Here is a 24,410-nt window from a genome sequence, read left to right as displayed (position 1 = left end):
ACCACAGCAGAATGGATTGATATAATGCCCTCTGTGATCTCACCCCTCCCTGTCTGCATACAACAAGTGCTAAAAGAAAAAGCCTGATTATCCTGCTGCCTCATTTAACTAATAAATCTTCAGCAGTTCCTCGCTAGCCACATCATTAAATGTGGGCTGGGTTTTGTTGTTCAATATACAACCATCTCTCCCACTGCTTGTTACTTCAAACTTCTGTCTATATCTGTACCATCTGTGACCTCTTCATTCTCCCTTGCCCCAAATGCCTTCTGCATCGTCCGACTTCTTACCAGTGCTGATAGCCCACTCTCTGGGACATTCTGACAGCAGTTCATTTCTAGCTCCTCTAAGGAATTTTGGTTTTAAGCAGAGCAGAAAAACCAAAATTGTTTAGCGGAGTTGAGGGCTTGGGGACAGGGCGGCGTGATGGTAGAAGACAATGGCCCTTCAAGTTGACTTCTAACTTGAAATCCCAAATCCCAGGGAAACAATGGTGTGGTAAACAGCAGCAGTTGCCGGTGGTATTCAACATTAATTCCCTACCAGCTGACACCGGTTATGCCCAATGCAAAGAGTTCTAAGAAAGGACGCATCACAGTTTGGACCACTCAGGGTGGATCTTAACCATCTGGCACGTACTAAAGTCAAAGATTCCCTAAGAGCCTCTTGATTTTTCTCACTTCACCATGCTGGCCTAATCTAAAGTGTGATGGTCTCAAAGCCCAGACAGTACATTACTGACCACACACAGGGGCAAAGCACATTTTGGGGAGAGGGCTTTTGCACACCATTTTATTAGCTCTACTTCCCTTGTAGTTGGTGGTATGACAAAGCCCTATGACCCTCTGGGGAACAGATATTCAAGTTGAAGCCAGCACACTGAAGGGCACTCAAGGGAAGAGTTAGTACCCGTAACACCAGTACTCCCATATGAGTAACAGCCAGGTGGATCTGCATCCCTTCGCCGTCGCTGGCAGGCTGAGGTCTGATGCCATACATATCCAATTTCCTTGCTATGTCCAGTAGCAGAATGTCTGATTCAGCTGGGCTCCGGCCCCTGCAATGGGAAGGGATTCGTGAGCCCAACAAATGCAGCAAAACTCACCCCGCCCCTCAACCTTTTCTCCGAGAGATGTACACAGACTGAGCGTGTTCTTGGGACTGAAGCTTCTCAGACGTAAAGTTTGCTCTCAAGAGTCGGTCCTAGCTTTAGTGTCCTCCACTGGGAAAGCAGGGGCCAGGGGACGTACTTACACGTGCTGTTGGTGAAAGTGCATGATCTTGCTCTCTAAACAGTCTTGGCTTGGGAAATACTGGGTTTGTACCAGATGCTTCCTAACTGTTTCTTCATGAAAGTCTCCTAGTTCTGCTGTACAATAGAAAAGTGACAGTTTTCACATTTCCATTGAGGAATTAATGTACAACCTAAGAAACTTCCCATTTAGCCCCCAAAAGCCTTTTCTCTGCAGCTAGTGTAGCCTAATCCCCCAGCACGCCCCATGCTTTGAGTATATTTCTGTCTGTACAGGAGGGAGTAATGGACTTGTTCTCACATCACAAGCAGCGGGTTTCTGTGAGCTCTCAGCTTGGATTGTGGGTTACACACCCAGAACAGACATTAAAAGGTCCAAAATCCATTTTAAAAGAGGAAAGCCACGCACACAGGGACTCTCAGATGGGTACACAGGAAAAAAGATGACATGGGGACACAGAAAGAAACTGCCTTCATCAGGATGACGAAAGAGGCTTCGAACTAAAGGAAACCTTCCAACACCTTCATTTTAGACTCCAGCCTCCAGGGCGGTGAGGAGTCATCGGCTCATTTAAACTTTCCAGTCCTCGGGATTTTCCTATGAGGAACCTAGTAAAGACTAACACATCCCAAATTTCCTTCTGCTATGACTAGCCATTGTCATAATCAGAGAATAAATATCAACTAGAGTGCACACTAACTACAGCCAAGTCATCAGTCTACCCTTGGGCAATTTAGTAAATCCCCAACAATTTGAGTCCCTGACAGACAAATCATCCTTTCCAAATCGCTGGAAGTTTATCAATGAAGCTAATTTACTCTTTTTCAGACATCTCCAGTCTTGTTAGAGACAACTACTACAGGATAAAGTCCACTCTGGCAGCTATGCACTTACAATTCTCTGCCCCTACTGTAAATGGCATTTGTCTTCTTTGACTTTTGTTCTCTTTGGAATTGTTATGTTCTTCTGGGTCTAAGATTCATATGAGTTATTTTCTGATTGTTTTTTCTCCTAAAGTCAACGTTTAGAGCACTTTGTTCTCCACTGTTGATTTTAATCTAAGATACCTGGACAAGAAGAGATATAGCCACACCTATTATTCACATATGTCTCTCTCTCTCTCTCTCTCTCTCTCTCTCTCTCTCTCTCTCTCTCTCTCTCTCTCTCTCTCTCTCTCTCTCTTGCTTATAACTTCACCACAACATTTCTCCCTTCTATGTCCTCCCTCCAAAGCCTTACATGTACTCTTCCCCACTGTCCTTCCAATTACGACCTCCTTTTTCATTAATTGTTATTGCATGCATATATGTATATACATACATACTATAGGCCATATATAGTGTTTAAGAGTAATACACTCTTTGTGGAATCCTGTGATATTCTCATTTTGAGTAAAATACATGTACATGACTAAGAACACTATATAAATAAGGAACTAAAGAAACCATATTCAACCTGATAAAAAGTTCTCTATGAAAATAATCTGTGGCTAACAATATAGTCATATCACATAGCAAGATAATAAAGACTTTCCCTTAAAGGCAGAAATAAGATAAAGAAGCTTGCTTTGGCCACATTACCCAGAATTGTACTTATGAGCACAGTAAGTACAACCAGACCAGGAAAAGATACTTGAAACTTTTGTAATGTAAATAAAATGATAAAATTGTCTTCTGAAGATATAAAGATTTACAGACTTCCAGTTTTTACAGATTTACAATATTTACAGATTTCCAAGAAACCAATAGAGAACAATGAAGCTTAAACGAAAAGTCAAGAACTAAATTCTCAGAGTTCTTTTTGACAAAGCTGTCAAGATAATGCAGTGAAGAAATAACAATCTTTTCAATGAATTGTTCCAGCACAAAGGGAAATACATCTGAAAAAATACAATACAAACCAGTTACAGTTAAATCATCACTCTGTCCATCGGGAATCTAGCAATGCTACCTGAATCCCTTCCAGATGAATCCTTCTGACCTTTCTAAATAGTTGGCCATTTATCTGTGACCTTATGTAACACACCACACAAGTATACTGGAAGTGAACTCAAAATGGATCAGAGACTTACATCTAAGGGGTTAACCTAGGAAAGACCTAGAAGAAAACTAAGAAGAAGAATGTCTTGTGGCTATCAGAATTTGTTTTAAAAAAGAAACCATTCTAAAATTCAATGGTAAGATAAAACATTTCAAAATGGGCAAAAATATTTCAATGGGCATGGATCAATCTCTGTCTCTCTGTCTCTGTCTCTCCGTCTCTGTCTCTCTCTCTCTCTGAATAATCACATGAAAAGGTGTTCAAAACAATTAGTTGGTCATTTGAACAATGCTAGTCACAATTTTTATGTACCCACAGTCCTGGTCTCTCAACCTTGACCAGAGAGGCCTCTTTTTGCATTGGGCAGCTGTCAATACAGAGACTCCTAATTGGTCAAAGTACTGTAAATAGGAGATTAAACTAAACTGAATATCCTCACCACCAAGCATAGTTCAGGAAACAGAAAAATAGGGGCAAGGAGGCAGAGAGAATAACAGGGTTGGAGGATGGGGAGGATTGCTGTAAGATGCTGTCCTCTGAACACTATGAGGCCAGTGCACTATGAACTCCCAGCAGCTGTGATTACCTGCACAAATCGAACGAGCCAAAATTCTGGTACAGATAGGGCAGGTGATCTCTAGGCCCCAGTCTTTAGTGTGGAGCTACTGGCAGTTCATAGCTGCTGGAGAAGGGAGAGAATCGCTCTTCTTTGAGGGGATAGCCACTGGTAGATTTCCTGTGTTCCAGGGAATGGTCCCGTATCCATGCGCATGGGGCAGTACTAACTGGACTTAATGGGTTATCAGAAACAAAACAAAACAAAATAGAAGGTATGAAGTTGGGAGGGGCATATGTTGGGGGATACAGAGGGAACTAGTATGGAAAACCAGCGGGGTCTGACCATATTTCATTGTAGGAAATATCAAAGAATAAGAATAAAGAAAAAAGCTAGTTATCCAGGTAATGAGCTATTTCTTTCTACCTACTAGGATAGTCATAATTCCCAGTTATATGCCCATCTCTGAGAGTTTTCTGTGGACATTATACAAGTGTTCTAAACTGGACTGTAGCCATAGCTGGATGGACATGAATTTACTAAAACCCATTGGTCTGTGCATTATAAATGAGAAAATTCTACAGCATGTAAATTATACCTCAATTGAGTCATTTTTTTTTTAGAATACAGCACACACTCACACACATCATATATGAACATCTTTCAGGTTCCTTAAGAACAAAACCCTATAACGATCATCAGGAAAATGTAAGAACATAAGTCATTGTTAATTTCCTCTCTGTGTGACAATTTAGCAGGAAAAAAAATGGTATTGCCAGTAGCAGAAATTGTCAGCTGCTATGTTCAAGTGTTAGGTCTTTCTGGTTCAACTCCTATCACCTCTTTTAAAGATCTCCTCTTATCATTCTGCCTACTGCCACCATTCCCTTCTAAGTGCTAGAGTTTATCAAAGCAGCCAATATGGTTTTCTTACAACTTAATTCAGATTTTGTTCTTATATTTAAAACAGTGGCCAAGAATTCCTTCTGATGGAGGTGCTTCTGATGATCAAAAGGAAATGGTCTTTTTTCTCCTACCTCAGTCTTCTGTCCCTATGGTTCCTACCTCATTTAGAGTCGTGTTCTAGACCTCCAGTGTGCCTGGAACTCCCCTCTACTTACTCACTCAGGCTGCAGCCAGTCACAAAGCCTTCTTGATGTTTCTTAAACACACCAGGCAAGTCCTCCCCTCTGGCCTTTTCCACAGAGTTTTCCCTATGTGTGGCCCTCTCTGTTACTAGACTTGGCTCCTTTGCTCACTTTTGTGCCTCCTACAAACTATTGTTCAACTGTCCCCTTTATGCTAGGCTTACCCTCCCCACTTTATTGCAATGCCCAGCACCCACACCTAGAATCCCCCATCTCCCTTCTATGTTCTGTTTTTCTCCATTGCTCTCATTCCCTCCGAACATTCATATGATTTTTTTTTTTTTTTGTCATTTTGGTCAATGTCCGACTCTCTTGCTCTGCCAGAATGTGGGGTCCATGAAGACAAGGGTTGGGTCATAGCTCACTACTGTGCTCTCGATGCTTATAATAGGATCTAGCAAGGTGGCACTTATCCCATAGTTTTGTTGTTTAATGAATGATGAAGAAAGATCATACTATGTGTTTCTAAGAAGGACTATTTATCTAAATTATGCAAAGAATGTTTGGTAGGGACTGTGTGGCTAGAGGTGCATAAAAGACATGTAACTATTAAAATGCCAGAGCCAGAATGGTTGGGTTCTTGAATGTCTAGCCTACAGCAGGCACTCAGCAAATATTGGACCAGTGAGAAAATGGGCAGATAAATGAGCAATTGGCCTGTGGTTCTGTGTGTGACCTTGAGTCCTCTGAGTCTGACCGGGATTGACTGAAGTTCTAACTCGCTAGGCCCGCAGCTTGTTCTCCACAAAATCAATGTCTTTTGACTACATACCTTCTGGAAAAGCTGAAGTAGTCTGTACTCTATGTGAAATGGTCATTGGGCAATGCCCAACTCTATATGGCAGTACTGTTAAGAATAAAATTGGGGTCCTCCCCAAGAGGTCACCTGGAGCCCGACCCTCTTAAAATTCTTTCTAAAGAGGTAACTGGCGGAGAAGGAAGCTCCTCCTAGCTGCTCTACGCCACGCGTCATACGTCAGTGCCAAGAATGACACTGGGCATGTGGCTCGTGGTTTCATTTGTCACCATGTCTACTAGATAGACACTATTCTTGAGCTACGTGTGGGCATTCTTCATGCCCTGTGTACAGTGCTTCTTGAGCCATCACCAACTTTATGCTGCTTCCTCTGCCCATCTTCACATTCGGTTCCCATGTATTCCTTTAAGTCCAGTACAGAATCCATCTCCTCCACCAACTTTCCTTGATGCCTATGGCATTTTCCATCTGCTGCCTTTGTGAGAGTCCGGAGCTCTCTTTTCCCAGCTGGGAGTCACTTGACACACTGCCTAGGATGTAGTACCGATCCAAGCACTTCACTGTGTTGTTCTTAGCAACATCTGAAGTCTACCATTTATGGACTGGTAGAAAGGTAATGAACAAAGGTCAGAAATGAACTTAGGAAATAAACAAAAAAATAAACCCCGAAGTTATGATTCTGCAGGATTATCAAGGAACATTGTATTCTTGGGAGGCTTCTTCAAAATAGAGAAAGTCCAGCTGGCCTTTGCAAAGATGTTATCTCACACCGCCTAGCCCCTACCCTCCAGACTGCAGGAACAGCATGGCCTGGCCTGTGTAACTCCGTCCCAGGCAGGTCCCCACGCTTCCCCAGGCCTCCTCCAGTCTACCTTCACTGTTCTTGCTAGTCCAACTGCTGGGCTGCTGACATGCTGAGAACACTGGCCTAAGCCTGGTGCCTTTCAGTCTCTTTCCAACTTCCCCACTCCATGATTTAAGCTCTTCAGAAAACATGGAGCAGACATATAGCCTAGGGCAAGCAGAGGGAGCAGGGACTCCTTGGTTAAATCCAAGGCAAGAATTACTCAACCCAGTTCCTGGACAGCAAGTCAAGGGACGGTGACAACAGGGTAGGTAGATTGAAGTAGGATAAAACCAGCACTTACTTTTACCCATCAGAAGCACCTCCATGAGATGGCATTCTTGTCACTATTTTAAATACAAGAACGTCAGGCTCAGAGAAATAAGGGAGCGTGCTTTACAGTCATGACAAGGGACAAGATTTCATTCGGATCTCAATGAGTGTGATGAAGCACCACTTCACTGTCTCTGAACGAGGTCTTCTTTCCTCTTAATGCTGAATGAATACAGTGCCAAGCATGCAAACTGGAGGTGTTTGGCTCTGTTCCTGGAGAATGGGCGAGACATAGAGTTTTGGTACTTACATTGTAAGATGTGCGACACCATTAATGCTGTACAGTTGTCACTGCATGGGAGCCTTCCCAGAGCCAAGTCCTTCTTGATTTGAAGAGTGAAAAGATACCTACAAAGGATTGGAGGAAGAGATCTTGACAAAGAAGCAGGAATACAGAAGGAAAATTTCCTTTCTCCCAGACCCAAGCTAATTCTAAGAAGGAACACCATCCAGTCCATCAGAGGCCTTTGGGGGTGGTGAATCATACATAGGCTTTGCTTCAGAACCAACCCAATCCCAGCCCACAACTGGCTGACTCAGCACTTTGGCAGGTTCTGCGACTGTTAGGAATTGCCCTGACTGTAGCCTGCCACCAGCTTGAGGGACTCGGCCAATCCTCTACTAGTGCTTTCTGCTGTGGAAACGACCTCATCCTGAGCTAGAGAAGCAGGAGCCCCAGCAAGCACAGACTCTGGGGAACACCGAGAGCAGCCAGGTAGGTAGGGCCCTAAGAATTCCTGAGGCCGGGGGAGCATTAGCAATCACCACATTTTACAATGACGCCAAGCTCTTCTGAGCAGACTGTAGCGCTAGGGTACTGGAACCGGTGCTGGAACCTAACATCTGCTGCTGAATGTAGGCTTCCTACCCAAAGAGCAGATCTCAGGAGTCAAGGCAATCAAGCCAGGCCTGTGCCCACCTTATTCCTTTGTCTAGATTGCCATGGTACCGCCAATCGGAGCCCATTTGAGTACATTACAAACAAACAGTAGGTGGACAGCTAATGGCTGATGAGCTCGGCCATGCGGAACCTTCATCAGGGACCATAAAATGCAGGTTTGTGTTTAGGGTTCTCCCCCGAACTGGACTTAAGGCCTTAGGAAAGGAGAACTCGTGTGTGTGTGTGTGTGTGTGTGTGTGTGTGTGTGTGTGTGTGTGCTTGTTCATATGTGTGTGTACAGAGGTCAGAGGACAATTTTGCATATCAGTCCCTGCTTTCCACCTTATGTAAAATAAGATTTTAGACATTAATTTCGCTGGCTTACCAGTTTCTAGGCATGCCTCTCCTCTCAGTGTAAAAGCACTGGGATTATACCCCATGTCCAGCTTTATTTGGGTTACAGGGATTTGAATTCAGGGATTCACTCGTGTGTGGCAAGTGCTTTTTTACAGAACCATCTCTCCAGTCCCAGGGCCCATTTTTTGGTGAATAAGTGAATAAGAAAGACTCTACTGCTTTCTTGTCCAGAGCAAAAATCAGTTACAGTACTTTCTTTTATATACAAGCACATGCACTACCTATTCTATTTCCCTATATAAAATAAAATATCCTAGATTAGATTCTATGTGAAGTTTTCAGTGACTAATGCCCTGAAGGCAATGTAATAAAAGATAACTAGTTGCAGATGATAAATGAAAATCTGGTCTGAAGAATCTTGACACGTGATCATTTAGTTCATGGAAGCTTTAACTGTTATGTCTCTTCAAATTGTAGTGACTCTAATGCCCTAGAAATGATTCCGTCAGCATAGTTATTTTTGTATAATAGTCTCAGAAGTCCATGCATTGGCCCCAAACAATAAGGTATATTTTTAAACTCTACAACACGTAGGTTTTTATTCCTTTTAGTTGTCACTGCTGGAATGTGTGTTTCTTTGTTTGTTGTGACAGGTTCCACTTTGTAGCCCAGGCTGGCCTAAAATTTCCTACATATCCCAGGCTACCCTTGAATTCACAGCATTCTTCCTGTCTCGACCTGTGGAGTGCTGCAACTACAAGCATGAGTGATCACACCCAGCTCAGTTATGTATGCTTAAATGGAACAACAAGGAAAATCTACAGGAACCCTAACATTTACCATTGCCTGTTTTCAAATATAGTTGGATATGCTATTAATCGGTCACTTTGCAGAAGCTAGAGGGAATTGAAGTTTGTTCTTAGCAAGGAAAAAGAAAACCTTTTGTCGTTTGATTATCCCTCATTGAGAAAAAGGCATCACACTGCTTCAGTAGTAACAAGCACCACCTTAGAAGACAGCAGCCTGCTACAAATCCTTACTCTGAATAATTGATGAAATATTTATCATCACATTAATTTTCTCGTATTTTTGAGAAAGTTCATCCCCATCAAAATTGGTCATAGTTTAAAACCCAACTACCAAGATTTAGTGAATGCAAGCTAGTTTACACAGCAAGGAAGCGAGAGTGGTGGACAACAGCGAAATGTGGAGAGAAGCAGAGCAGGGAAGGCAAGCAACTGTGCAAAGGTGCAAGTCAGTCGGCTCCCTGTGGAAGGGAAAGGCACTAGGGAGATGAATGCCCAACAACCTGCGGTTTTTCACTCAGTCAACTTTAGCTTCCAGGATGTACTTCTTATCTGTAATCTAAAAGACCTCGCTCCTTTCTATGGGTAGCAGTGTCAGTCTAGAAAGCAGACTGTGTTTTGGGGGAGTGTTGCAGTGTCAATGCCATTTTGCCGAAGTAGGTTTTCACTGCAATTACCAAGAGCATTTCTCATAAGCATATATCATCATTACAGAATGCTTCCCTTTCTGCCTATGGGATCCTGCCATTCATTTCCAATGATCACGAGCATTGGCTCACCCCAAAGCTATGCTGATTGAAACACAGATGGCATCGAACAGCATACTATTGTGACACTTAACGGATTAAGCCTTGAATGCCACCCAGGTTTACCACTCATCTATTCTTAGTTCTTAAATTTGGAGAGATTAACATTTGGGGGGTCAGCCAGATCTTCCCTCTTTCTAGCCCTTCACCTTGATTCAGAGAATGACATAATCCCAAGCCATGCAAAAGGGAATCAGAGCCCCTTCTTCAATAGCTGGAGAATGGGTATTCTCAAGTAGCATCTTTCAGCACACACACAGTTAAACACTTTACCTTGTGAGTTCTTCCCGAAGGTGTCCAGGGTCCACTGGGAAAAATTTCACCATAAATTTGAAAACAACCTCCTTAGGATCTTAAAACACAATATCTCCATAAGTTTTCTTAAATGTTCATTACAACAGTTAAGACTCTCTCTCTCTCTCTCTCTCTCTCTCTCTCTCTCTCTCTCTCTCTCTCTCTCTCTCTCTCAGACACACACACACAGGCACACACACACACAGTGTTCTTTACATTTTGGGTTTTCACATGTATGTTGTTTTCATTTCTGGATTGTGACCCCATGTGTACAGCAGTTGAGTACGTCCTCCCAATCAGCCCCTCTTCACACCCTTTCTCCCTTCAGGTTTCTTTTGTAAAGATATGTCCACTGGGGGCCTACTCTGTCTTTTCTTAAGAAGTGAGTTATTCAGAAGACTATTTACAGCTCACTGTCTGTGAATGTCCAGCCACGCATGAGGAAAGGGCCCAGGTTCAGCTCAAGCACGTGAGTGGATGTCCTAAGGGTTTCATAAAAGGAAGGCGAAACAATGTGGGCCAGTGTCTCTATCAATCTTAAAATATACCCCTGAGAAACCACATTTGCACACGTTCACACCTACTTGCATTTGAAAATGAGAAACTTGAGGCTGGGGTGGAGCTCACTGGTAGGATACTTTGCTAGCATATACAAGGTCCAGGGTTCCATCCCCAGTACCAGAAGAAAAAGAATAAAGTTTGTTAGATTGAAAGTAACCGTACACAAGAAGGAACAGTTCAATACATCAATTCCGGGTGCTCTTCACTGCGGGATATTATTCTAAGCAGATACGGAAATTACAAGATACTCAAGTGCTCCCAGTCTTGTTGGAGAGACAAATAATTAAACAGACCAATTTGAGTACCACACAGCCTAGGTTGAGGAAGCCTTCCTGGAGGAACTGACAGCTAAGTACGTTAGCAGAGGCAGGAATTTAAATGGTAAGTGGCAGGGACAAATTGCTTACTATAGGGTCTAGAGCTTTGCGTACCATGTTAAAAAGGTTGAACTTCAGAGGTAATTAGGGAGCCAGGGAAGCATTTTAAGCAGAAGGGAGATGTGGTGTGGTCAAGATTATATATTTCAGTTGATCCCTTGAAGAGTGATAGAGATGCTTTAATTGGAGAAAAATCAGTTCAGAAGCTACTGGAATTGGGTGACATACATCACAGAATTGGGGGAAGTAGAGTCACAGGAGGCATCAAAGTGTGAAGAGCAGAGTGGACCAAGGAACCAGGAAGAGACTGAAGCAAGGTTTCCCAAAGTGTTAAGATCTACTTGCAAAAGGAAAATGCCTGTGCAGTTAGTTAAACGGCCATGCCCCTGAACCCTTGTCCCACAAATGAGGTGCCGTGTGAGATACAGGAATCATCTGAACATAAACTGAAGCAAATGGCAAGGCTGGCGATGGCAGGAAAGGAAAGAATTTTCAGGCAGAAGGTAAACATTCTCAGAGATTGACACTAAGGATGCTTGAGGCTTCACAGGGCGCGCGGTGAGATACGCTCCCACGCGCCATCTGCGGGTGGTGTAATTACCAGAACCCTTCAGATGTACTCCAAGACCAGCCACATGAGCTTCTTCAGCTCAGACTAAACTAAGGCAATTTTCTCTATTGCTAAACTTACTGGACAGATGAGGGGCTGAGGCAACCTGTCTAAAGCCCTCTTCCCCATTTCAGTAGGGTGAGGGGTTGTGTGGGATTATAGAATCACTTTTCCAGTGTGAGTTGAGGACGACATTCCTTGAGTGATCTTCCATACTTACTTTTTACTTGCTTTGTTATGGGCTTCAGCAGTTCCAGCCAAACCTGCAGTAACATCAGTGAAACAATTGGTAGAACACAGCAACAGTGACAGAGGTTTTTTTCTTTCTTTTTTTGGTACCAGATAAAGGTCAACATCAAATGAACAAACCCCGGGACGATTTAGATTTCCAGAAATAGTTGGTAACAAACAGTCATGTCAATGATATACCTTCCCCATTCTCAGAAAGCCCCCCTCGTAGTTCCCAGTGACAGTGAACACTGCTGATCTATAAACTCTGCATTGGTGACGATTCAATCACCACTTCCCTGCCTGGGTAGGATGATAGAGGCAAGACTCATCCCTGGCAACGAGGACTCATAAAAACATCTGGCTTCACATTTGAGTCTCGCCTTTCCCCTTGCCCATGCTCACTTAAGAATGAGCCTTTCTGGGAAGGCATCAGATTACAGATATGCCAAGGCAAGATGCAGCAGAAGAACCTTCTGAAAGTTAGATCCCAAGAAACGGGGAAAGAAATCTCCCTAAACAGTCATGAGGTCAGGAGTCTTAATTCTGGGGACTAAGGTCCAACCATTCAAAATAGATAAGACTCTGATAGCTGGTCAAAGAGTAACAGAAAAGGGTCATGAGGCAGAAGAATTTGTTTGGCAAACCAAGATAGCTTAAAAAACAAAGCAGGGGGGAGGGAAGTCGGTTTTAAATACAGTGATTTTGCAAGGTATAAATAGGTTTTGCATTTTTAATACGGGATTGAGCCTTGTGTACCTAGGTGCAAACTGCATCTTGAAGCATTTCTAGACACACAAAATCCTGTTTAAAAAACAAAAAGCACTTACATTATTTCCAGAATGACTGCAGAATTCTAATCCAAAATATTCCTTTTCCGAAAGATTAAGGTGGCTGCAGCTCAGGTTAAAGAGCGCCTTTCCGGATGATTTTTGCTAAACAAAACAGATTGTAGCACAGTTTGAGTTCCTAGCATGGAATGCATGATAAGGGGGAGAAGCAATGCCTTTCTTCAAGCCTTTCTGTTTAGAGGACCTGAGCACTGCAAAAAGACGTTTGGAACTTTACAGATACAGACAGATCTCCCTACAGATATTCTAGCCACATCGCTAAGAACTCCTCAGACTAATGCCAAGCCCTCTTGGAAGAGATAACCTTGCACTCAGCAGTCACTGATCTACACATTTATCCTTCACATAAAAAAAAGCCTTAATTCATTTATTGCAGGCAGCTTGAATGATTTTCCCCAAACCGACAGACAGTTTAATCAAGATGTAAATCTGACCCTACCGTAGCCCTACTTCAAGTCCTCCTTTGGGAAGAGCTTGACTGCTCAGCCAGGGAGGATGGCATCTCCTTTCTCTCACTCTGCCCGCTTGCCTCTCCAGCTGTGTCTCTTGCCCCATCTCCCGGAGGCATGGCTCTCTACTGATCTCAGCTTGCCTGCAGCTCTCCTGACATGTCAAGGCGTTTCATACCTCCGAGCCTCAGCGCATGTCATTCCTTCTCCACAGCCTTCCTGCCCTTCCCACCTCTCTTTGCTTTGGCTTACTCCTACTCAGCTCGGATAGCATTGCCCTAGGAGAGCTTTCCAGATGCTCCCTGAGTTCCCATTCACCCTGGCTTACCTCAAGCAGGGCACATCTTACCCTGCTTGTCTGCCGTCCCCCTTATTTGAAAAAAAAAAATCCCTCCATATCAAGAAGCAGCCTTTCTTTTCATTGTGACTCCTCAAGTCTGGCTCAGAGCTTGTTGTACAGTAGAGGCTTTTAAGGGATTGCTGTCCTAACCGCAAGTTGATCAAATTCATCATATGAGTTTTCTGAGTAAATTTCATTTTGGCAGCTTTGCCCGCAAAATCTCCATACAGCATGTTCCATTCACGCAAGTCCCACATATTTCTTCATAAAGCCCCCACACACTCTGAGCCCAAAGCTGTGCCACTTTCTTAGGCTTCTCTGGGAACCGGCACTTTGAATAGGACCGGCTCTGTGCAAATCTCATCGAACTCAGTATGGCTTTAAGGGCCACCATCACCCAACCCAAAGTGTCACGCTGTCGCAGGAAAGATGGCTATGGGAAAATTGGACCCTGGCTGACCGTCACAAAAACATGCCGCTGAAAACCCCTAGCTAAAGCAAAGTCGGAGGGTGCCCAGCATGCTGAGAAAGAAGCCAGGTGTGGGGTCACGGAAGTGGAGTTGCAAGTCGCTAAGCCATGGAATTAAGAGCAACTAGGAGAGCAGGGGTCACCCTAAGGCAGCACACTGAACAGTCTACATCTGGGATTTAATAGCTTCCAGGAAGGTAGCCCACCTCCCCACCACTTCCCCCACTGACCAAAACTATGCTGCTCACCCCCTTCCCTTTCCTCCTCTGGTTACACTGCACAGAACTCCAATTTAAGATTCATTTGGGTTAACCAGGGCCCTATTTTTAAACTCAGATAGGCCACAAAGGGCAAAAGAGATTGCACCCCCTCGCACCTGGAGAGAAGGCTGAGGGAAGCAGAGTGTGATTTGATGTGGGAGACCATGTTGAAGTTACTGGCCAAGAAAAGGGAGTCAGGCCTGGAGCTGGAAGTGGGGGTGCAAAGGGCATGGGGTTGTCTAGTGGGAGAGGAAAGGGCTGGCCAGGGGGGATGGGAAGTGGGGGTGTTTCAGGCCTGTGTGGCAACCTTGCCTAGGGCAAGTGCTGACACAGACCATTCCAGACTGATGAAATCGCTCCTATTTTTAAAGTCCTCCAGACAAGGAGCTGCCACGGGATTTTTATTATGAAGGAAAAAAAAAAGAATTTCTAAAGGGAGAAGGATGGCAGCAATACTTTTTCCAACACCGTTTCTGTCGTGAGAACTAAATCCTGGACTCCAGTTTCTTTGCTCTCTCTCTCTCTCTCTCTCTCTCTCTCTCTCTCTCTCTCTCTCTCTCTCTCTCTCTCTCCCTCCCTCCCTCCCTCCCTCCCTTCCTCTCTCCTTCCCTCCCTTCTTCCTACCTCTCTCCATTTTTTGGTCAGATTTTTCCATCACGGTACCTATTCTCTATCAACATTGCCATACTCTGTATGTTTATATACATGTGTTTACTTAAAAGCTTCTGCACTCACTAAAATACAAAGACAGTCACAGAAGGGTTTTAAGTAAGGCTTTCTTTTGGCCCCTTTCCTTCAGACCCCACCATGTTTATGACTATAATCCACCAATTCTCCCATCCCTGCAAATATTGCCAAATGGTTCCCGAAGCCTTTAGCATTTTTGCAGTTGGAGTCTGGGCACTCCTGTGGCTCAAGTATTCCACCCCCATCTCGGGACAGGCATTTCCCTTCCTAGTGTACGTTGAAATTGGCCAGCCTTGTGGAATGTGTTACATAATAGGTAGGATTTTTGGTTCTGTCTCAACATGCAACCTTTAATTTTTTTCTACCATTTATGATCCAATTCTTCAACGTTTGTATGTCCTTCACAGAATATCTGTTAATATACAGCTTTTTGGTTTTCTCCTTCAGGGCTTCTGATTTTCTGTATAATTATCTGCTCTTGTTTAAGACGGTACACTATGACATTCTAATCAAGCTCCTTTGTAGATCTAAAGCCTCTGCCATCAGTCAGTCTTCTTATATAAGAAACGGAGACTCCAATCCTGATGATGGTCCGGGTTTCGCCTCCCTTGGCTTGCCATAGAGCACTGCCTGCCTTCTAAACAGAACTTCTAATTGTGATGTATCAGAGGCCAAACCTAGAGTTTCCCATGTGTTAGACAAGCGCTCTACCACTGGCTACATCCCTAGTCCTTGTGTTGTTTCAAGCTAATGTTTCTGAACTTAGTTATATAATGTCCAATTTACTGGGTCATAACCATTAGAACTGATTTCTGGAGTTCCAAACTCATCATCTCACGAAGGTAATAATATTCCAAATGCTTAGTTTTAAAATTCAGGTTACGGAACTTTCTTTGTACCTAGAGTTGTCAGAACCTGTTTGTTAAATACATCTGGATTGTAATCTTTCTCTATTCAATAAATGAATGGAGGCAAATAATGTAGCTCACAGATCCATCTACCCATTCCAGGTACCTATGATTTTGAATATCTAGATGGGCATTCAATAAGCGTTTACTTGACCCAAACATCAAACTGGATTGGTGTATGTTACTATGACAACCCTCTCATGAGGAAACAAACGCTGTATGATCTTGGGGAAATGAGTGAACCTGTCTGAGCCTCACTTTGCCAGTCTGTGAAATGGAGATGATAGCAATTAAATTAACTCAGAGGGTTATCGTGAGGACTAAGCAAAATAATTCACAATGAGATCTTAGTCTGATGCCTGGCACAACATAACATATAAACATATGTAAAGTATGTATACACAGTGTGGATAACCTAGAGATAAATACAATTATATACGTATGGAATGATACACAGGAAACTAACAGATTTATTATAGTTTCACACAAAATAGGATTGGGGGCGGTCTTCACATATTTTTGCTGTGTATGTGGCTGAGTATTTTTAAATAGGCAAGACCAGTAGAAATTCTCTTGACCAAATTCCACTATGCAGACCAAGTTTTCCTTTCCCTCTTTAAAACAACAGACAGAATACTATGAAAAAAAGCCCACAGTGAGCGTGGGTGCTGCTGTACAACAACAAGACCCATGCTTATCAGGAACTATTTTCTTCACCGTATTTTGGACAGTATGACTGGTTAACTCCACTTGGACAGCTTGAGTAGGTCATAAACACATAGCCATTATTATGAACGGTTAATAGTCATTTCGACGAAGGTTAGAGCAACCCTTATAAGGACTACTGAAGGGGCAACCCCATGTACTGTCAAATTTGTTTTGGCTATGAAAAACATAAAATATTAGAGAAGATAAATACATCAAAAGTCGATAGAATTTTGTCCTCAGCATTGTTTCCCAATCATCTACATTCTCTTGTCATACTTAAATAAAATGATATTGGAAATGATAGATGTGTAGGATTTATGGGAAAGGGAGAAAGGAGAGCATAGTCCATACCTAACAGGCTTTGGTCCTACGAGGAATTATTGGGATATGCACATAAATGTGAAATATATTCTTTATTGGCATGTATACATATATTACTGATATACACATATTACTAATCTCTGCTTCAGCAAGTATTATCAGTTAACAGGCTAAGCAGCACTTTAGAAAAGATTGAGGAAGGCATTCTCACCTATCCGCATTGAGTGCATACTTTGATAATTCAATCACATACAGACTATGTAATTAAGCTTTCAGAAAGATTGGATTAAAATATAGCATATTAGCAGAGTATAATAGGCATTTTTTCTTTTGTCTTTTACTTGTTATATTTTCTAAAGAATTCCAATGGTTGTAATAAAAATTTAAAAACCTAATATCAAATGAAGTATCTTGCAGAGATGTGCTCACTTCTACTGTTGACGCTAGCATTCAAACTGTTTCTTTTACTCTCCTTCAGAAACTGTTCTTGAACTCAGAAATGAGAATTAATTTGTCCTTCTTTATGTTCACGGCCATTTTTATCCCCTAATATGACTGTCTTTGGTGTGTTGTGTTGGGCATAACAAAATATCACTCAACCAGAAGAGATTAACTTTCTCACAGTTCTAGAATCTGACAGTAACACGAGGGTACTGGTACAGTGACATGCTGGTAAAATTACCTTTTCGTTGTGAAAAGAGAGGGAGAAGGCAGGAGGGAAGAAGGGGTGGAGATTTCTCATCTACTGCTTAAAAAGGCCACTAACCATATGGATAATGGCTTCACCCTTATGATTTCAACTTTATCTTTTTAAAAGCTATGTCATCTAATATAGTCACATCATGGATGAGAATTTCAACGTAGGAATTTTGCAAGGATACAAGTCAGTCAACAGCTATGAGCCAGCTTGATAATCCACTTTAGTTGTTTATTTTTTATTGAGTGTGTGTGTGTGCTCTAGTGCATGCACATGATGTTTGCACATGAGAATATACACGCCACAGTATAGAAAATGAGAAAACAATTTTGTAGATTTGGGTCTTCTTTCAAAATTTACATAGTTTCTGAGACTGGAACTCAGGTTGCCCAGCTTGCATGGAGAGCACCTTCACTTACTGAGCCATCTCACTGCCCCACTAAACCGCCATATTTGGTTTTTATAATTTTTGACTTTGTATTTGTTTGTTGGTTTGAGGACATTGTCTATCTATGGAGCCCAGGCGGGTCTTGAACTCACAATCTTCCTTTCTCACTCCCCAGAGGGCTGACTGGGATTAAAGATGTGAGCCACTGTAGCACGCCTCATTCTTTATTTTTTCCAAATGTTAAATGAATTCTCCAACAAGGAAAACTTGTAAGCATTTGAAAAGAATGCATCAGCAGAGGGCCTGAGGGGAAAAGCCTGTGATGAGCGCCCACCTTGCATAGGCGAAGTCAGCACATCGTGGTGACTAAGCATGCAGGTTTGCAGTCCAGACACACCTATATCCTGCTCTGACTTTCCTCCCAGGAGATGGGGTGTCTTAGGCAGGCTGCTTTGTCTATCCTGAACTTCAGTTTCCTTCACTGGAAAAATTAGAATATCAAAAGCCAGACCCCAGGACCAGTTATTATATAAGTCCATTTAATGCAAAGTGTCTAGACTCAGCAAACCCATAGAGATAGAAAATAAAGACAGGGTTTCCAGGGGCTAGGGCCTGGGAGGAATGAAGGAGCAATGACTCTTAATTTGTACCAAATTTCTTTTGGGAGTGACTAAAATATCCGAGAGTTAGATAGGGTTTGAAGGTTGTGCAACACAATGAACTATTACAGACCATTTATCTGTATACGTTCAAATGAGGAATTTGCTAGCATTCAAATTATAATCTTAACTTCAAGAAGAATGTCAGTGAGTAGCTCATGGAAATATTCTCCTGAAGTACTTTATATGGTACCTGGCTCGGGAAAGACTGCCATAAGTGCTGAGTATTTGTACAGTGATCACATAATTTATCAACCATACTTGGATACTTTTAAGGTTGACGGGGCCACTAATAATAACTACAGCTTCAGAACAGGTGTAGCCCAGGACTGTCTTAAACAAACGCTGGTGTGTGGTCACCCAGCTCGCAGCATTTGGACTGCTTACAAAGTCTGTTTTCCTAGAAGTGGCGTTCCTTTGTATTATCAGAATCCGGAACGTTAGGGCCCACACACATTATTTCTCCTAATAGTGATGAACGCCGGCTGATGTTTGGTCTTCATAGCCCTGGGTTTCTATTTCCATGCTAATGAGAGCAGAGTGCTTCACTAGTCTTTCCGGTGTCCTCAACATTCTAACACTTCACAGGTCCACCTCACCCCCCCCCCCCCTTTAGCACGGTCCTCTGCTAATTTTTTTTCCTCTTCTCCGGGTTCTTTTGGTTTGCTTGATCTTCATGTTGCTCATACTCTAAGCTTATTTTTGACTCCCTTGCTTCTGTATATACCATTACCCACTATGACCCTTTCCACCTTCTCTTCAATTCAGTACATTGTTGAGACCCCCACCCTGTGCAAGGTGCGTTCCTACTGTCCAGTGAGGATGATGTGAACAGCGTAGAGAGGCATTAATATGATGGAACACAGACGGAAGGGCAATGTAGGCACACAGAAAATCACAGCAGTGTGCAGGGCCCAGTGCCTTTGTGTAGGAATGTATGCATGGTCGATATGAGATCCCATCCAAAGGGCACCTAGCTACCCCCAAATGGGATAGTACATAGCACGAGGGACTTCCAGCAGAGGGAATGCCCAACCGGACACAGAGCTAGAACTGGCAAAAGGAAAGAAATAAGGGCCTCAGAAGCAAAAAGGATTAGAAAACCTTGTCTAGACAATGACCAACTGAGCAGTCTGCTGTTGTTAGGAAAGGAAGTGAGACTCAGTAGCTACAAAAGTGGGCAGTAGTAGCCATACATACCAGAGCGTGTGCTTTATGGCATATGAAGTCAAGCCCCCAGATGTGGGCCTCAAGGAGGGAGCAAAAGACATGAATGATTTTTTAAAAAGATATAGACATGGTCAGAATCTTGTTTTAGAAACATAGGGCAGGAAGTAGAGCACAGCTCCCCAAACTATAAATTCCAAGTGAATCCCTTGGGGAGGGGGGGTCTTGTTCAAAAGTATGCTGATTCAGTAGGTGTGGCCGAAGTCTGAGCATCTGTGTTTCTCACTGCTCATGAGGCCCTGGGTAGGAGAAATGCTGGCTGGGACTATTTTGAGAAACAAAGGAGGTGAGGATGAACAGAAGATGGGGCAAATGGGGGTCACGAAGATTCTCTAGGGTACCGTCATGATTGTGTTAAGTGAAGAAAATAGATGTGAAGTAAGGCCGTAGGCATGACAACAGAGAAAAGCCAGATGTGAGACAGCACCACAGTGAGCACAAGAGATCAGAGGCAGGGAAGGGGTGAAGCGTCTATTACTGCTGCCATACCCCCTGCCAGGATAAGGGTGTGCAGACACCACCTCTGAACTTGGTCGCACTTTGCAGTCTACTGGGTTTTTCATTTCGTTTTCTAAACTGGTCTCTAAAAATGTTTATGTGTGTGTTCATGTGTGCGTGTGTGTAATGTATAAATACGTGTATCCATGCCTCTCCTTTGACCCTCTATCCTTTGCCCAAGTCTGAAAAGCAAAGCAACCCTTGTCGTATCTTACGCCCTCTGCTGGCATAGTGACAAAACAGCCAAACCTCTCATTTATTCCCTCTGCTTTTAAAGTCACTACCTCCACCTGGTGTTTTCTTTCCTGTTTCCTGGGGTGAATTTCAGAGCTTCTTTGTTTCATATCTCTTTTTCAGCTGACTGCACCCACCCTCTGGAGCTGCTCCAGATCAGCTGTGCCCATAGCAGTACAATCACATTGTATCCTCATGGGGTCTCTTGGGATACAGTTCCTTCTGGACACTCTGCTTGCTCCTCTCCTTTTCTCAAAATCCATCATTCCTGAACTAGAGCAGTGGATCTCAGCCTTCCTACTGCTGTGACCCTTCAATACAGTTCTTCATATTGTGCTGACCCTCACCCATAACATTATTTGGTTGCTACTTTGTAACTGCAATGTTGCCACTGTTAAGATCGTAATGTGTACTGATATGGAGGATATCTGATATGGGACCCACCTCAGAGGGGTCACAACCCACAGGTTGAGAATCACTGCCAGATAGCATTTTTGTGGAACCCAGAGCCAAGCAGAGAACTCTGGGTAAAGGATGGGACATGTTCTAAGTTGAGCAAGAAGTTTTGGGGTATTTCTGCATTTAGTCCTGTTTGGTGCATTTCCGAGTTGAAGCACTGTTGTCCATGGTAAGGATTTCATTCAGTCTTCTCCTGTATCTTTCGCTTCCATCCATGCCTGTGTTGGGAAACAGCACCAGCAAGTACTTCATCCGTACTGAGCCTGTCCCCACCCCCAAGAGAAATCTTTCTCATTTCTTAGCCTCTACTGACCCGGGAACCCAAGGACTCCTTGAAGATTAAACTCTGGCACTGCTTCTCAAAAACTATTTTTACTTTTTCATCAAAAATACAAATAACTCTGGGGCCCCAAAAGATGACTGTACTGATAACGGCACTTGTTACTAACCCTGATGACCTGAGCTGGATCTCAGGGACTAACATGGTAGAAGAAGGAATGGACGCCATAGAGTTTTTGTGCACCATGGCACGCTCACACACATGCATGTGTGCTCTCTCGCTTGCTCTCTCTCTCTTCTATCTATCTATCTATCTATCTATCTATCTATCTATCTATCTATCTATCTCTATCTCTATCTATTTATCTATCACTGATATATATCATCAAATAAATCAGTTAATTAATACGTTAATAAGCATTTTTAAAGATATAGAAAGGTGAGTGGGCAGCCAGAGAGAAAAATAATAATTCTGACACTGCAAAAATTGTGGCATGCATCTTACATATTACTATTATCAGATGCAACCAATTTTCTAAGAAGCAAATGGAAAGGGGAAGGGAAATTAGCACTGGGAAGTTGCCTAGAGATGCAGGTGAGGTGGCTTCTTTAGGGCAGGGTTTCTGGGGGGATCATTCCTGGTAAGAAGAGCCGGCCCAAGCCTGGAGAGACTAATTAGCGGCAGTGGCAGCTCCCTTCTAAAATGGGCCGCTCTTTCGCAGGCAACCTTTTAGCTTTTGGTAGGGAGCAAGGTGCGGTTGCACATAAAACAACAAAGACCAAGTAGGAGGTGGACAGAGGCCCTTTCTCCCAGAACCCACCGGATTCAGCCATAAACCCTGGAGGGAAGCAGTTTAACTGAGTACTTGCAATTTCCTCATGGGGGTGGGGGGGGACAAGCAGAGAGACCAAACCTTAGAGTTGCTGGTGCATGTGTGAAATTCACACCGAATCCAACCACTTCTCATTTGGTTTCGGAAAACCCATAGCTGTTCAAAGCCTTGCATGCGTGCAGGAAAGATGGGAGGCTTCAAATTGCTCAGGATTAACTGCTCAGAGAAAGTTCCAGCCATGTGACTTTCACTGTCCTGGGGGGGGGAGGTCCTGCAGACTCAATTGAGCAGTGGCCTATCACCCCCTTTGCCCTTGGCTATATTGATGCAGAGGGAAAGCAAATTGCAAAGAGAACTCTGGAATCACACAGTGTAGCATCTGATAGGTGATACTTTCTGGCAGACACCCTTTGAAAGTTCCAAGGGAATGAGAATGCTTCATTGCCTGGGGCTTTCCGGAGGCCTGGCAGTGACCTGGACAGGATGCATCGGATTCAAGTTGCTAGATTGGTTGCAAACTGACTCTCACCACTCAGTCACCCTTTATACTAAGAGGGGAAAAGGAAGAAAAAAAAACAACCCACAAGATTATCACCCTAATAGCAGCCATGCCCCCACTCCTGGGACATTGAAATTATCATGCTTGTGCTGGAAAGGCTGCTGCAAAGTGACAGGGTAATAACAGTTCTCAAGACAGAGCTCCCAAGTCTTCTCGAAATTACTAGCTACTCTGGGTAAGTAAAACAATTATAATTGTTTGTTTCCATGAAGTGCTTAGCACTAAATCCAGGCAGTGTGCATGAGGCACAACCAGATTCCAAATGGTTGTTGGCGTTTCCTTCTAAACTTGAAATCAGTTCTCTATCGTAAACCATACAACAGGACCCCCATGGAAGCCGTTCCAAACGCCACACTCCAAAGCCTTGTTCTACAAAGTTGGAAGCTGACATCCAGCCCAAGTAAGACACTTGTCTGGGGCCTATCAGAAAGTGAGTAGCCCACCTAGGAATGAAACCCAAAACGTATAAAGGGAGAACCAACAGCTAAGCATAGGAAAGAGCAGAAGCAAGCGGGGTCTCAGGAATATGCTTTGCTATTTAGCTATCCCTACACCCCTACACCTGAATGCTACTCTTTCGTATTCGGTCTGGCTCCCTCTCCCTGACAAAAACCATCCTTCCTGATGAAAACCATCCTTCCTCGCCACTCCACGGTACTCTTGGTTAGCCTTTCTTTTCTCCTGCTTATGACTCTGGGGCTTCTTCTTTTCCGTGGCATCCTCCTCATTTGCCCTTCTGGAATCAGCTTTGCTCAGTTTGGCTGAATGGCCCAGCTGGACCAGGGGACCTGGGTAAAAGTTATTTTGTTCTGACAGGCTGGGAATTCCAACAGAGCCCCATCCCTAACATATTAGGGGTGCTAGGGAAGATCACCTCCCTTCTTCTCTGTTTCTGTCTCTCTGTCTCTCTCTTTCTGTGTGTGTGTGTGTGTGTGTGTGTGTGTGTGTGTGTGTGTGTGTGTGTGTGATGGTGAAGCAGGGCAGGGAATTTGTGCTCTTTAGATAAAGAATCCAGGCTGGTCTTGAACTCACAGTTCTCTGACTTCACTCTCCTCACCTGAGTAAAAGTAGTAAAATCTGGGGGAAGGAGTCATGGTTGAGTTTTACCTTTTTCTTTTGGATTACTCAAAGTTTGTAAAGGTTGTTTTGTTTTTGTTTTTGTTTTTTTGTTTTTTTGTAAATAGCTTAGGTTCTATCATTTCTGGAAACTTAATACGAAATTCTTTTAATTAAGAAAATCCCCTTCAGGGGATTCTGAGTGGCGCAATGACAGATCAGACAAACTATTACTCTCTTTCTGGGACAAAGTGTCTCATTCCTTTATTCTTTCAACACCCTCTCATTAGCCAGGTGTGTTTGCTTGTTGACAACGGAGGACCAAAGGGAAGGGAGCAGTTCTACCCTGGAGCAGGAAGCCCCTGCCTCTGTCTCACTTGGACTCTTTCCAAGTACCCTAGTCACAGGAGTCACTTAAGTCCTTCCGGGTCACTCCTTTGCCCTCTGACACATGCGCTTGAGTTCCTGAGCCCAGCACACATCTAATCTCTTCCTATGGGATGGGCTATTCGGCACTGACTTGGACCTAACATAGCAGCTGCTTAGAATCCAGTTAGCTCTACTTGCCTCTTGACTGGATGCTACGTATGCTGTGCACACAGTAGGTGCTCTGTAAAGATCTGCTAAACCTGGGGCACCGAGGTATAATTTCACTCCAGGGCCTGCACTTCCTGCTCC

The 24,410-nt window shown here is 43.4% G+C and overlaps 1 protein-coding gene across 1 annotated transcript in view; it reads right to left on the bottom strand.

The window, feature by feature from the left end:
- Frmd7 (FERM domain containing 7) overlaps positions 1–24,410 on the bottom strand; it is a 42,274-nt gene that overhangs the window by 5,151 nt on the left and 12,713 nt on the right. Inside the window, exons 2-7 of the mRNA XM_041642937.1 lie at positions 12,681–12,785; positions 11,843–11,885; positions 10,054–10,132; positions 7,182–7,279; positions 1,255–1,369; positions 910–1,057 (exon numbers count right to left, since the gene is read on the bottom strand). Coding sequence (XP_041498871.1) covers positions 910–1,057; positions 1,255–1,369; positions 7,182–7,279; positions 10,054–10,132; positions 11,843–11,885; positions 12,681–12,785 — 588 coding nt within the window. The remainder of the gene's footprint in view (positions 1–909; positions 1,058–1,254; positions 1,370–7,181; positions 7,280–10,053; positions 10,133–11,842; positions 11,886–12,680; positions 12,786–24,410) is intronic.

This window comes from Microtus oregoni, unplaced genomic scaffold, assembly GCF_018167655.1.
Source record: "Microtus oregoni isolate MIOR12 unplaced genomic scaffold, Mior012 000080F_ref0000499, whole genome shotgun sequence".
Lineage (NCBI taxonomy): Eukaryota > Metazoa > Chordata > Mammalia > Rodentia > Cricetidae > Microtus > Microtus oregoni.
This window is presented reverse-complemented; position numbering and strand designations above follow the sequence as displayed.